At 39.3% G+C, this 14,602-nt stretch overlaps 1 protein-coding gene across 2 annotated transcripts in view; it reads right to left on the bottom strand.

Annotated features, from left to right (window-relative positions):
* Positions 1 to 14,602, bottom strand: part of camkk1a (calcium/calmodulin-dependent protein kinase kinase 1, alpha a) — a 106,380-nt gene that overhangs the window by 23,505 nt on the left and 68,273 nt on the right. For both annotated transcript variants that reach the window (XM_047379744.1, XM_047379745.1), the window contains exons 7-8: positions 1,517 to 1,553; positions 1,134 to 1,155 (exon numbers count right to left, since the gene is read on the bottom strand). In XM_047379744.1, coding sequence (XP_047235700.1) covers positions 1,134 to 1,155; positions 1,517 to 1,553 — 59 coding nt within the window. The remainder of the gene's footprint in view (positions 1 to 1,133; positions 1,156 to 1,516; positions 1,554 to 14,602) is intronic.

Raw genomic sequence — 14,602 nt, 5'->3', positions numbered from 1 at the left:
GTTTAGTCAGTAGGTTAGAACAAATTCTGCTTTAATGCTTCTCTCAAATGTATAGATAGTTACTGAGTGCATGGAGCAAGTAAAGACTAAAATAAATCTGATTGTAGTAAGTTTAATTTATAAACCATTTAAACACCTTTGTAAGGTCTTGAGATGACAAGTGTGAACTGATGCTGCATAAATAAACTGAACTGAGTTGATGTTAATAGAATCATTTGCATTTTATTTGTTTTTTACATGGGGGGGCCTTAGGTGTGACTGAGTGTGTGTGTGCTTGTTTGCCCTGTGTGTGTCTGTGTTGCCCTGTGATGGACTGGCTACTTGTCCAGGGTGTACCCTGCCTCTCGCCCGTATACTGCTGGAGATAAGCACCAGCTCCCCTCATAACCCACTATGGAATAAGCCATATACAGGGGTTGGACAATGAAACTGAAACACCTGGTTTTAGACCACAATAATTTATTAGTATGATGTAGGGCCTCCTTTTGCGGCCAATACAGCGTCAATTCGTCTTGGGAATGACATACAAGTCCTGCACAGTGGTCAGAGGGATTTTAAGCCATTCTTCTTGCAGGATAGTGGCCAGGTCACTACGTGATACTGGTGGAGGAAAACCTGTGTGCCCTGTGTGTGTCTGTGTTGCCCTGTGATGGACTGGCTACTTGTCCAGGGTGTACCCCGCCTCCCGCCCATAGACTGCTGGAGATAGACACCAGCTTCCCCGCGACCCACTATGGAATAAGCGGTAGAAAATTACTGACTGACTGACTGACTGTTTTTCACACATAAAAAACAAAAACTCATTCATGAAAAAAAGCATTGCAAACTTTAATTACTGCTAATAGCTAATGTTAAATGATGCAAGGCAACGTGCAGTAATTTTCTTTAACACGCACCTTTTCTATTTGTCATATTGAGTTCGTTACTTATCTAAACATTTAAATACAAGACTGTTATGTCTTTCTTTTGAGGCCTGAGATGGATAAAAACTCTGGCACTGTTAGCTTGAAGCAATGAATGCTTTAGAGGCTGAAGGTAGGATGAAGAGATGGAGAAATGAGGAAGAGAAGAAGCAGGAACACATGGGATGAGGCTCAAATTATAAGAAATCAAAGGACACGTTCTGTACTCACCCCTTACGCATCAGCTCAAACACTATCAGGAACAAAACAAGGGGAAAACAAAGAAGATACATTTAAGGTGGAATATTTTACTCATTAGTTCATTCTGACCACTACTGCCAATGAGATTGCATTCAAGCTCCATATTAGCCCTCCATCTATAGTTCAGATTTAGCTTCTAAATAGTTTGATGTTCAGGAGGAGTCCTAGCTGGCATCTGACAGTGTTTCGACATAATGTGTTAACTCTGAGGTGGTGTGGAGGACGCAAATGGCACACTGGGTTATGAATAAATTACACAAACACTTGTCTTATTGGCATATGGTGTCAAGCAGCACAGGATGAAGGAGAAAGCAAATAAACAGATGAACTAAAGGAAAATATAACATACATACCCATGTAAAGGTTGTCTTCTGATGGATCGTCCAGTACCTACAATATTAACATAAGTGAAAGACAGAACTTACAGTTATTCAGGGCACAAAAAAGGAGAACATTTTCTATAGATTGTTTAAAAATCTATAGTATGCCTTAAGTTTCATCAAACTGCACGTGAACTTTTTATTCATAAAAAATGTCAACTTGGGACCAAAGTGCAGATTCTGACACAGCTGCACGAAAATAACAATGACAATCCTTCTATTCTCTTACAAAGGTACACACCATACTCAGGAGTATCAGGTTGAGCTATCAACAACACTCTTTGGTGTAGAAGTTATTGCTGTGGCACGAAGACTTCCAGTGGCAGTGAGGTGAGGGAGCACAAAGCGTTTAAGAAGCTAGTAAAAAGGAAGGTGCACTTGAAGGCATGTTGGCAGCGCATACAGGCTGTATAATCATCATTTCACTGCCTCGTTATTTCAATCTTTCACAGTTTTGGTCATTTAGAACCAAACTTTTTCAGGTATGAAGAGGAGTTGTCTACCAGCCTTTTGGAAATCTCAGAGTTAAAGGAGATTTTTAAATGTCAACTCCATAATCCTTTTGTCTTAACTTGAAATTAGTAAAACCCTGTTTTACAGTGACCACTTTCACAAAGTGTCATGACATTGCTTCTGCTCCTGTATGACCACCAATGGTAGGAAGGCAAAAAAAATCATCTCTAAGATTGTGTTAGTTAAAGTTCTTAAGGAAAACTTTGAATTGGCTAAAAGTAGTACTGGTGGATAAAAGCTTTACAACAACCAGAAATCAAAAATTGGCCATAAATCTCTGATCGGAACATGTCTATGTTTTACTAACAGTTTTCAACATTTGGGCCCAATATCCAGAATGCCAGTCCCTGGCTGAGAAATGATTTTTAACGGGATACTTCACTTTTTTTTTTTTAAAGTGTTCTGTTAAGAGATTATCAGCAGTCAATATCTGACCCGTTACAGTTCTTCTGTTCATTTTGATGGAAACAAAATTGGTTTTCCATCTAACAGTTTGTCAGAGAGGGGCCAGGACTGACCTTTGCCATGTCAAAATGACTCATCTCACAAACATCACAGGGGTTTATACAAACCCCCATTTTAAATTTTTGCTCACCTCCAAATCATTTAAGTGCTACAATCTACAGTAGGTAAGATCTTTCTTGGTCATAACAGAACCCAAGTTCAATAAATGTGAACAGTCCATTATGGGCCGTAGCTGGCATAAAGCAAATGGAGTCCATCTCTCAAAAACAAACAGCAAGCTTGCTTAACTAAATGTGGCATTTGATCCAGTCATTATAGCTCCTCCTGATCAGTCTGCTATGTATGCTAACAACAAAAAACATTACAAAATGTTTATAGAGGAACGTTATAGTTTACAGAATGACTTGCATTGCAACTGCAATGCCACATTTCCACAAACTTTTATAGTGTAAAGTTATACGTTTACTAGCCTTGCTAGTTTAGTAGCCTTTCTGCCTCTTTCTTCAGAGAACATTTTGATTGTAAAATAATCTTGCAACAGACATGATGGAGACTATTCCAATCAGATTAAATAAACTTTGCATATATACATATGTAGAAGTGGGTAAGCGTTTGTGTACACAAGTCCAGGTTTTGTGGTGAGGCAATATAGAAAAATAGGACCGTGACGACAATGAGAATAGGAGGGACAGTTCAGTTCCTACCATGAGCAGTTGAATGAATAGAAACTTCAATCTCTATGGTTAATGCTCAAGTATAGAATGAATTCCACTTTTCTTCAAATACAAGTACAGTTGCAATCTAAATGAACAGGTGGTCATTTTGATCACAGCCAGGATAACATGGGCTGACTTTTTAATCCCGTCCATTAGGCTGCTAGCCTAACACTGCTGGATGCAAGCTGAGCCCCGTTAATGACAGTTTTTCCACTGGACAGACAGACAGATTTCCTGGGATGCAGATTACAAAGATTTAGCAGTGGAGATCATACTGTGTAGACGGTTTTTATGACAGCCCTAAATAGGAGTGTTTAAATGATGCAAACTGCATTTTGTTCTGGAAATCTTCATTATGGTTAACGTTATTTCTGTGATTCTGCTGCCGTTTTGGGTGTAGTGTAGCTAATGAGACATATTTATTCATCATGTCACTGCTGAACAGAGCAGCTTTATACAGTACCCTGCAAATGTATTTAAACACCTTTAAACTTTTCATATTTTTGCCTCATTAAAGAAATATATCTTCATGGGATTTTATATGATAGGGACAAAAAGTAGCCTATGATTGTGAAGTTTAGGGAATAAATTATACATTGTTTTACAGACAAATCTGGAAAGTGTGGAATGCATTTGTATTTAGTCCCTCTGAGTCAATACTTTGTAGAACCATCATTTACTGCAATTACAACCGAAGGGGTCTTGCAGTACGTCTCTACCAATTTTGCACATCTAGAGACTGGAATTTTTGCCAATTGTTCTTTGAAAAGTAGCTCAAGCTTGGTCACACTAGATGGAGAACATCTGTGAACAAGGATTTTTAGGTCTCCTCAATTAAATCTAGTCTCTACACCGTTCCATTATAGCTATGACTCCCACCCCAGTCTCAAGTCGTCGGCAGTCTATTTTCATCCTCCTCATCAACTCTGACCAGATTCCCTCTCCCTGCCACAGAAAAGCATCCCACAGCATGATTCTGGCACCACCATGTTTCACAGTGGATATAGTGTGTTCAGGGTTATTCTTTTCTACCACACTACACCACACTTTTGTGTGATTATAAAGATTTTTTTGGCCTCATCTGACCAGAGGACCTTTTTTCGTATTTGCCTTGTCTTCTATGCGGCATGTGGCGAACCACAAATTAAACTTTTTATGGCTTTCTTTTACAAATATCTTCCTTGAGACACATTCCTAAATAGACAGATTTATGCAGTGCACAACTAATAGTTGTCCTGTTGACAGTTTTTCCCAATGTGGATCTCTGCAGCTCCTCCAGAGTTACCATGGGCCTCTTGGCTGCTTTTCTGATTTAAGGGTAACACAAAAAAGAAGCTCCTCCTTAATTGATTTTAGTTGTTTGGCATGTTTATTACTTTTGCTTTTCTGCCAGACATTTTCATTTTTCACCTGATGATTTGAACAGTGAACAGTGAGATGTCCAAAGCTTTGTATATTTTATAACATTACCCTGCTTTAAGCTTCCCCACAGCTTCACCCGACCCGTCTGCTATGATTTCTTGTCTTTTTCTTTACATTAAACCTAGGTGGACTCATCATACCAATATGCCTCTGGAGGTAATCTGTGGCTCTAGATTTTATTTCGTGATATTGGAGAAAAAGGAGCTAAATACTAATGCACCCCACTATTAAGATTTTTATAAATAGATGGGCACATTAACATATAACTGTCAACATTTCCATATTTTGTGTTGGTCAATCACATAAAATGCCAAGAGCATGCATGGAAGTTTGTGGTTGTAATGTGACAAAGTGTGAAAAAGTCTGTAAATAATTTTGTGATGCACTGTAAAAGCACAGATCACAACATACACTAAATAGATGACATTTTATCTCTCTATATGAAAAGAAGCGAAACCATCCAACCCACATATAGGAGCGTGCCTGTTTTCATTGCAGTGACGAACTTTCATCACAGGCATAACTAATAACATTAACTATGGCTTGCCTCCATTTACTGTGGTTACATTAAATAATCATGGCACTAAAACGTAATATAACAGAACTTATAAGTCATCAATATACATATAAGGATTACATTTATAACTGGATGAATTATCTGCATTTCATCAGCTGCAGCCCAGACAAGAGGCAGACCTGCTCTTCACTGCAGCCTCCTCTCCCCACCAGCCCAGAGCTTCTTTCCTGTTTTTCAAAGGATTAAAGAAGTGAATCGCCCTGTGCTGAGCTAGTGCAGAGTGTCTTCTTCTGCAGCCTTTACTGCAATCAAGCCCTTACTAATAGTCTGCCCTGTCACCAGTTATTTGCAAGAATATAAACCCAGTTTGTGCTCTTGGTCGCACTCCAGCCACTCTCCTGTGATATCAACATTCTGTTTTTCAAAGCGTGTTTTCCCATTTCTCCTCAGGGGCTTAGTTCAGCTCAGTGTTCTTTCATTTCCTCCCTGCCTGGCTCTCATCAGTGTCTCCACAGTCTTCAAGCTCAGCCTCAGTCTCACCCCATTTAACCAGCTGTAAATAAACTACCAGGAAACCGGCTCTTCAGCTGTGGTTCTGTGCCAACACATGGGTTCATGGGCCTTGTTTGTGACAGATTGGCAAATACAGAGGAGGTGCAGAGAAACAAATATCTAACCCAGCTGCATTAAATGTATAACCTGCAGTAACTTGCTGCATAAATGTTGGACTAAATTATCTCATATACTATTTTACATTAAACTGACTGAGTTAGTTATCAGTTATGAGCCACTGGAAGTCTGTGCCAATGTGCCTTTTGTTTCCTCATTTTTATTTATTTTGTTTTGGTTTCAAATATGCTAAATGCCTCTCCCTGTTGCTAAAACCAAACAAATTATTTTTTTTCTTCTCTTTAATTTGACAAATCATAACTTGTTAAGTACTAACATAACTCCTAATAAACGATGTAAGAACGGGCATGGCGCATGGCATAGCGGTAGAGAACGTGACCCACATACAGAGGCCTCAGTCCTCGACGCAGCTGTCCCGGGTACCGACCCTGAGAGGTCAGGGACCATAAAATTTGTCTTATCTTCTAACTAAAGTTTCTGTGTTTCACCATTTATGTTCTCAAAATATTAATTTGTTCACCTCAAGACTAAAAACTAAAGGAGATGGAGGCTTCCAGGACTTGGCCTCAGGCTGTGGAACTACCTGCCTTTATATTTGCATTTGATTCACTGGATTCTTGATAAATAAAACAAAGGTATCTATTTAGTCAGCCATTTGCCTAGGATTACTCAATTACAAAAGCATGGAAGAAGCTTTTAATGTATTAAAGTCAGCATCTGCTTAGGAGCTTTCTATTGGGAATATTTTGCTGTTATTATAAGCAGTGTGGACTACATTTGATCATCTACTGCAAAATCTAAAATATTAAGACTATGTTTGTCAAAGTAACTGATATTTCAATATAAATTATACAAAACAGAATAATAATTTGTGGGATACTCATTTGCATCAAAATCAATATTAAGTCAGCTGTTCTCATCTGCCAAAGCTGGCACATAGTTTCTTAAAGCAGAATTGTAGACACACAGACACCACTCCCCACTCCACTACAGCGTCCTGCCTAAACAGCGATAAGAGACAATCAAAACAGTAAATTGGTGCTGGAATATTAAAACTCCCCTAACATAGAAGTGCCTGGAGTAGAGGCTTTGGGCCACAGTTTAGTTTAATAGTCAAAAAGCAAAACTGTTGCTTGGATGTCCTTTGCCTATGAGGCAGGTGAAAATGAAAAGCCAAAATTGTTGGTAAGACCTCATGCAATTTGTAGCCACAAAGCAGTGGCTACATTGCAAAAACAGATTTGAGCAAAGATGTGTAGCACCAGCAACTTAGCAACTTTCTTATGCAACTAGTACAGGAATCACAGGAACAGAATGGTTGATGAATACATTTGTATGGACCAGATCCCCATTTACAATGTTTGGGAACCTTTCCAGCAACTTGTTTAACAACTGAACCCAAAGTACATAACATCCCCAAGATTCAGTGATGTTACTCTAACATTATACACCCTCTATGCCTAATCTAATAAAGTAGGGTTACAATATTTTAGACACTGTAATAAGACATAATCAGGAGAAGCATTCTTAGAGCTCAACACAATACCAAATATTACATCTGAGTCTCTGACTTGTGTTTGCATCATAATGCATCATTATTTCCTGATTTCTCTAAATTCTGTATCTCGACTCAGGCAGGTAGAAACATTCAGGCAGGTAAGCCTTGGGGCTGAGAATCCAACCTCGATCATGAAGACATTCACTCACAATAGACTGCATTGCCAGTGTTTTGTTTTTCAATGTAACAGCTCACAGTTCTCACAAAGCACACAGGGCCAGTCAAGGACACCTGAAACTGGAACAACTGGTTCCAAAAATTCCTGCTAAAGCAACAGGGAAACTACAATGTTTGCTCATATCACTTTTAACATTGTTTTTGACACAGTCTTGTACAGTTTCTTTTAGCAAGCAAGGTTTTATTTGCATTACACATTATGCTCCTCATTTTTGCCAGTGTAACAGGAGACAAAGGCTGTTAACTAGAAATTGGCCTTTTCTGTAGTTGTGTGCAAAATAAAAGCCATCAGTAGCTAACTACTTTCATTCAAAACTGCTAGTTACTGCAGTGACTAAGATGGAATAAAAGAAGATCTGTACCTTCAGGGTAATGATAAAGTGAGCTTTGGGTTCTAATGAAACTCTTATAAGAGCTAAACATGCTGATGAGAACAGGACCGGCTTTTCTGTCTCTTCCCACCATCTGTGACAAATGACCAAATCACTTTCATCAGATTTAATGTGCCCACTTGATGTGGGCTTAGCGTTTAAGAGACAGAGAAAAAGTATATTCCTAATAAGACTAGACTGGAAAGTGGTCTCCTGGGGAACCAGCTGGGTACCTCTAATGTATGTGATCGGAGCTTAAGACACTGCCCCTTGAAATAGATCAACAGAGATAAATGGAGATGAGGTGAGCACAAGTTTTCTGTGATCATGATCAGTGGAAAAATAAGTGTGGACAAAAGACAGAAGAGATGAGAGCAAGTGTGTCTGTGCGGTTGTTTTTTGTTGGAGCAAGCCGCAGGCACAGAAGTACTTTTTACCTGAAAACTCAGCAGTTCTGGCACTTATTTCAGCCAAGCAAGCCAGACTGTTTTTCTATAGTCTGACTGCCCAAGCTTAACTCCTGACAGCGCCTTCGCTGCTCCTGCCATCTGGGCTGGATTGAAAAACCTGACGATATCACCAGAGAGCGACATGTATTTTGACTCACAGTCTTCAGTAAAAGCAATTATCTTTCCAAAACTACCTGGAAGTCTATCAATTTTCAAATCAGACAGAAATATCAGAATTCATTTGTAGGATAGAAGCTTTTCTCGTCTAAGAATAGATCAACAAAGCATTATAAATGTGATTAGGTGCGCTGAAAAATAACCCTGGAACATATTGCCACCTTGTTCCCCAGCCCCTCAGGATTTAGCAACCTTTTTCACTAATATGAAAAAGTATGAGTCAAGGCACAATGAGGGAAAGGTTATCTGAAGACAGAGCAGTGATGGATAATCCTGACTATAAAGGATCCTAAACCTGCTGTCCATGTGAGCATGCTGTCATTAGAAAGGCAGATATGAAAAGACCGACCAGCTGGACAGAACCCTCTTCTGCTTTTCATTTATCCACTCTGAAAGTTAGCTAAATGAAAAACAAGGCAGGACATGATTCAACGAGGAGCTGGGTTTATCTACAAATTAACACCAATATCCCCATGGCACCACTGCATATTTGCCTTGCGTTTCGGTGGCCTTCAAGTTAATAACCCTTCAACACTGGCGTCCTATGCATCTGACACTGTAGGACACACAGTATCATCTTCAGTTAAACCAGGTTTCCACACATTTTTTGGACATGTCAAACAGTTCACAGGTGTTGCTGTTGCCGTTTTGGGGAATGCTGTATATACTGCATGTGTGCCACTACTACAGAGTTTGTGAAACATTACTCCACTTCATGCTACACTATGCAAATGATCTGTCTGCAATGATCAAGATTTACTGAGCTCCACAAAGTGAACGATGTGGCTATAGCGGCAGGGCAGTCTGACCTATTTTTTGATTATTGAGTTACTAATTTTCTGACCACTTTGGAGCATTGAACTTTCATTCCCATAAGGATGGGTGGCTATTATGTTTAGGGGAAAAAAACAGATGTCAACATGCCAAAAGTATTGTACTCCATATTGACCCAGTAACATACCAGATGGCACATCTTAAACCCTTCATCTCAACACGCTAGCAATATACAATACAGGGGCGCATCATAAGTGAGACAAACTTCCTAGATGTGACAGGACTTGATGGTTTACAAAATGTGCTTTATTTCTTCACTATTATACCCACCTAAAAAGCATTTTTAGATCCACCAACATACATAACAAGATAATAAAGCAACGTGACAGCAGCCAAGGACAGAGCCGGCTATTTTGGTGCCCTAGGCAAGATTGCGGTCGGGCATCAAAAGCCGTACATATTTATTATGCTGACAGCCTATTTGAGCTATAATATACTATGTGGGAAACCTAACTCAGTATTAATAACGAATGTGCAGTCTGTTTTCTATATTTGCCCTCAAATATAATAATTTCACAACTTTTAGCATAATTATAGGTTGTAAGATAGATTTTATAATTAGAAAAATTAAGGCTTATTCATTATTGTCACAGTAAAAATGAATTTTTACAGCAACCATGTGTGAACAGATGTGGCAAAAATGTCCTTAGTGCAGGAAGTTCTTCATTATTTCATTCTAAGTTTTGCTATCCTATTCTGTTAATACTAAGGGTATACAGACTACCAGGTTATTTTGTAAAATATATTTAACAGATCAGAGAAAAGGTGAGAAAAGATTCATCTTAGACATCTTATCCTTATCCAATCATTTTAAACATAGACTGTTTCCATTTTTTCCAGTAGCACCAAACTGAAGAAATACTGTCAAACAACCATTCAACAGGTAACGTCAAATAAGGCTGTTCTAACATCAGTTCACAGCTAATTAAAATTAAAGACACGACACTGAAGCTAGCTTGTGATTCATAGCTTCCAACTGCAACATAAAATAATTGAAACACCTTTTCCAGGAGCTTCCAATTATATGTTAACTTCGGCTTGTAACACAACAGAACCTGCCTGCTATTTACCTCATATGTAGCTTAAGGAACATGTTAGAAAGGTTAGCAATCACTCTCAAACACTCTGAAAATTCATTTAAACAAGAACTAATTAATTTAAACATTTCTTTACCTACAAGCGTTATCAGCTGATTGTGGCATATCGGTAGGTAGATTCAGTTTTCCTTTTTTGTGCATTTCACTGACAGCAGTCGGAGGTCCATCCGAATGAGCAACAGGGTACAGGGGGCGGGGTGTTGTTTATATTTCCTGAATTTATATTTTCAATGCAGATCATGGGAGAAGGGCGTCACCCAGGGCTCCACATTGTTGCTGTTATTTATTTAATTATTTTCTTTTTTTTGTGAATTGTCTTAGGAGTGCCCCTTCAGAGGCTGGTGTTTTAGGCAACTGCCTCTGTGGCCTACGCCAAGAACCAGCCCTGGCTTAGGAACTCATCTTAGTGAAGCTAGCTAGCTATTTGAGCTATGTTGTGCTAATATGAGTTAAAATGTTACATTTTTCAATATGCTGTCTTGAAAATTGTTTTTGTATTTTGTTGTAAAGGTTTGTCTGATTAGTTTGATTCTAAATAATACAGCAGGTAAGGTAGGGATATTACATTTTTTTAATGTTAGCTAATTTTGCAGTGGTCTTTTATTTGTTCCTAATAGTAGATTCAGTTTACTCCACCTTCCTGTTCTCTTAAATCATCTCCACCTCCAGCATTCACCTGCACTCTTCAAAGCAAAAATAACTAATGTAATTTTAATTGGTCTCAAAAGAGTGATGACACAAAGCTTTTGTTCCCTTGTTTTGCCCCTTGTTTTCATTTCTTTTACAGAGCTTCCAGTAATAGTGACACAACTGAAAGATGTGATCGAAAGAATCACCGTTCAGATATCAACTCCTGCATCCACCTGGCCAACACCCACGCCATCTGTAGAGCCACCAGTTTCTCCACCCACCTCTCCTCAAGTGTTATCTGACCCTGATGATGGTAATTACCTCAAAATGCATGGCTACTGTATACTATTGATCCATGTGGGGAGATGTTTGCTATACAGTTTCCCTCTACATCTTTTGATTGTACACATAAGCTAGAATGAAAATATTGATAAACTTTGTCCTGAACGTATACCATTAGGAAACGGTGTGACACTCAGATTTCTTATGTTATGCTGTTAGTCTATAAAGTATTGGCCTATGCATATTCACTGCACAGATGAATAGATAGAGTAGATTTCCAAATACTGTATGTAATTGTTTAATCATTATTTGGTGAGTAACATTGCTGTGGGGCAGTGGTGACCTACTGGTTAGTGGTTCCATAGAGGCCACAAGTACCCTGGTTCAAATCACAGCCTGCCACTCTGGGTCCCTGAGCAAGACCCTTAGCCCCAGATTGCTCCCCGGGCGCCACACAATGGCAGCTCACTGGGTGGGCATGGTTGGGTAAAATGGGTATGGGTAAAATATAGAGGACAATTTCTTTATTGTGAGATCAATAAAGTCTATATTAAATGTTTTGCAGGTGCCTCTTGTGCCAGACTACGATGTAAAAGTCCAAAGACGAAAGCTGAAGTCCCTGCGAACTACAAGCTCAGCATTGTACATTGGGGATCTCGCGGTGCTCGTCTATGGCAGAGAAACACTGTCCAATTCGAGCTTGACCGGAAGGCAGTCCGGGGCTCACAAAGATGTGGAGTCAAAGCCACAATTGGATAACACAAAGCTTGATGCTATACTTGGTGAGTGGGTATAATTTAGGACAAAACGTGTCTAAAATAAATCCATACATGTTGTTTTCTCCTTTTATGAGCAGATGTCTGTAATGTTCCATGTACTATAATATGATAACATGATATTAATTCAGTTACTGTCACTTGTAATATGAAAAGATATACATGTGTACACTCACTATCAACACTACAAATGTAACAATTCTAACAAACAACAAATAATTATGCCTATATGTGATGGTAAACAATAGATAATGTTTTTATTTTTGGTAAATTATAGAGGGCTTGCATGTGATGTCACCGTCAGCAGGCTGCCCATTGTTTTGCCACTCAGTTAGTGCTCTGTCTTATTCAGTGTAGCTGATTGGGGTGTGATGTACAGGTCCTTCTCAAAATATTAGCATATTGTGATAAAGTTCATTATTTTCCATAATGTCATGATGAAAATTTAACATTCATATATTTTAGATTCATTGCACACTAACTGAAATATTTCAGGTATTTTATTGTCTTAATACGGATGATTTTGGCATACAGCTCATGAAAACCCAAAATGCCTATCTCACAAAATTAGCATATCATTAAAAGGGTCTCTAAACGAGCTATGAACCTAATCATCTGAATCAACGAGTTAACTCTAAACACCTGCAAAAGATTCCTGAGGCCTTTAAAACTCCCAGCCTGGTTCATCACTCAAAACCCCAATCATGGGTAAGACTGCCGACCTGACTGCTGTCCAGAAGGCCACTATTGACACCCTCAAGCAAGAGGGTAAGACATAGAAAGAAATTTCTGAACGAATAGGCTGTTCCCAGAGTGCTGTATCAAGGCAACTCAGTGGGAAGTCTGTGGGAAGGAAAAAGTGTGGCAGAAAACGCTGCACAACGAGAAGAGGTGACCGGACACTGAGGAAGATTGTGGAGAAGGGCCGATTCCAGACCTTGGGGGACCTGCGGAAGCAGTGGACTGAGTCTGGAGTAGAAACATCCAGAGCCACCGTGCACAGGCGTGTGCAGGAAATGGGCTACAGGTGCCGCATTCCCCAGGTCAAGCCACTTTTGAACCAGAAACAGCGGCAGAAGCGCCTGACCTGGGCTACAGAGAAGCAGCACTGGACTGTTGCTCAGTGGTCCAAAGTACTTTTTTCGGATGAAAGCAAATTCTGCATGTCATTCAGAAATCAAGGTGCCAGAGTCTGGAGGAAGACTGGGGAGAAGGAAATGCCAAAATGCCAGAAGTCCAGTGTCAAGTACCCACAGTCAGTGATGGTCTGGGGTGCCGTGTCAGCTGCTGGTGTTGGTCCATTGTGTTTTATCAAGGGCAGGGTCAATGCAGCTAGCTATCAGGAGATTTTGGAGCACTTCATGCTTCCATCTGCTGAAAAGCTTTATGGAGATGAAGATTTCATTTTTCAGCACGACCTGGCACCTGCTCACAGTGCCAAAACCACTGGTAAATGGTTTACTGACCATGGTATCACTGTGCTCAATTGGCCTGCCAACTCTCCTGACCTGAACCCCATAGAGAATCTGTGGGATATTGTGAAGAGAACGTTGAGAGACTCAAGACCCAACACTCTGGATGAGCTAAAGGCCGCTATTGAAGCATCCTGGGCCTCCATAAGACCTCAGCAGTACCACAGGCTGATTGCCTCCATGCCACGCCGCATTGAAGCAGTCATTTCTGCAAAAGGATTCCCGACCAAGTATTGAGTGCATAACTGTACATGATTATTTGAAGGTTGACGTTTTTTGTATTAAAAACACTTTTCTTTTATTGGTCGGATGAAATATGCTAATTTTGTGAGATAGGAATTTTGGGTTTTCATGAGCTGTATGCCACAATCATCCGTATTAAGACAATAAAAGACCTGAAATATTTCAGTTAGTGTGCAATGAATCTAAAATATATGAATGTTAAATTTTCATCATGACATTATGGAAAATAATGAACTTTATCACAATATGCTAATATTTTGAGAAGGACCTGTATATATGTGAGGTTTGAGGGGGGGTGAAAATTCCATAGTGGTCAGAAAGAATTTCTGCTCCCTGAGGGGGATAGAAAATAAATGATAATCACTGCTTTATGCCTCTTTGACATTTGTGTTAGTTGTGGATGGTGAATAAATAAAACACTGAAGTAATGTTTTGTTTTGTATGTTTTTTCACACACAGTCTATGCCCAGGCGAAGTTCCCAGACACCACCATGCAAGATGTGAGACGAATCATAAAAAATGCAACAATATAAACTATGCCAAGCAACTACATGAAAAGAAGTCATAAAAGTAGCGTTTTTGTTTCTGTCAAGGTATTTATTTTTTGTTCCAAAGATGTGCACTTTTCTTTTACCTTCTTTTGACAAGGCATGAGTTCAGTTCTCAGTTGGAGACACTATTTTGTTTACACTTTTAAAAGCATATGCACACTTTTTCATGTTCCATTTTT

This window comes from Girardinichthys multiradiatus, chromosome 11, assembly GCF_021462225.1.
Source record: "Girardinichthys multiradiatus isolate DD_20200921_A chromosome 11, DD_fGirMul_XY1, whole genome shotgun sequence".
NCBI classification, from domain to species: domain Eukaryota; kingdom Metazoa; phylum Chordata; class Actinopteri; order Cyprinodontiformes; family Goodeidae; genus Girardinichthys; species Girardinichthys multiradiatus.
Note: the sequence above shows the minus strand (reverse complement) of the source record. Positions and strands in the feature narration are given on the sequence as shown.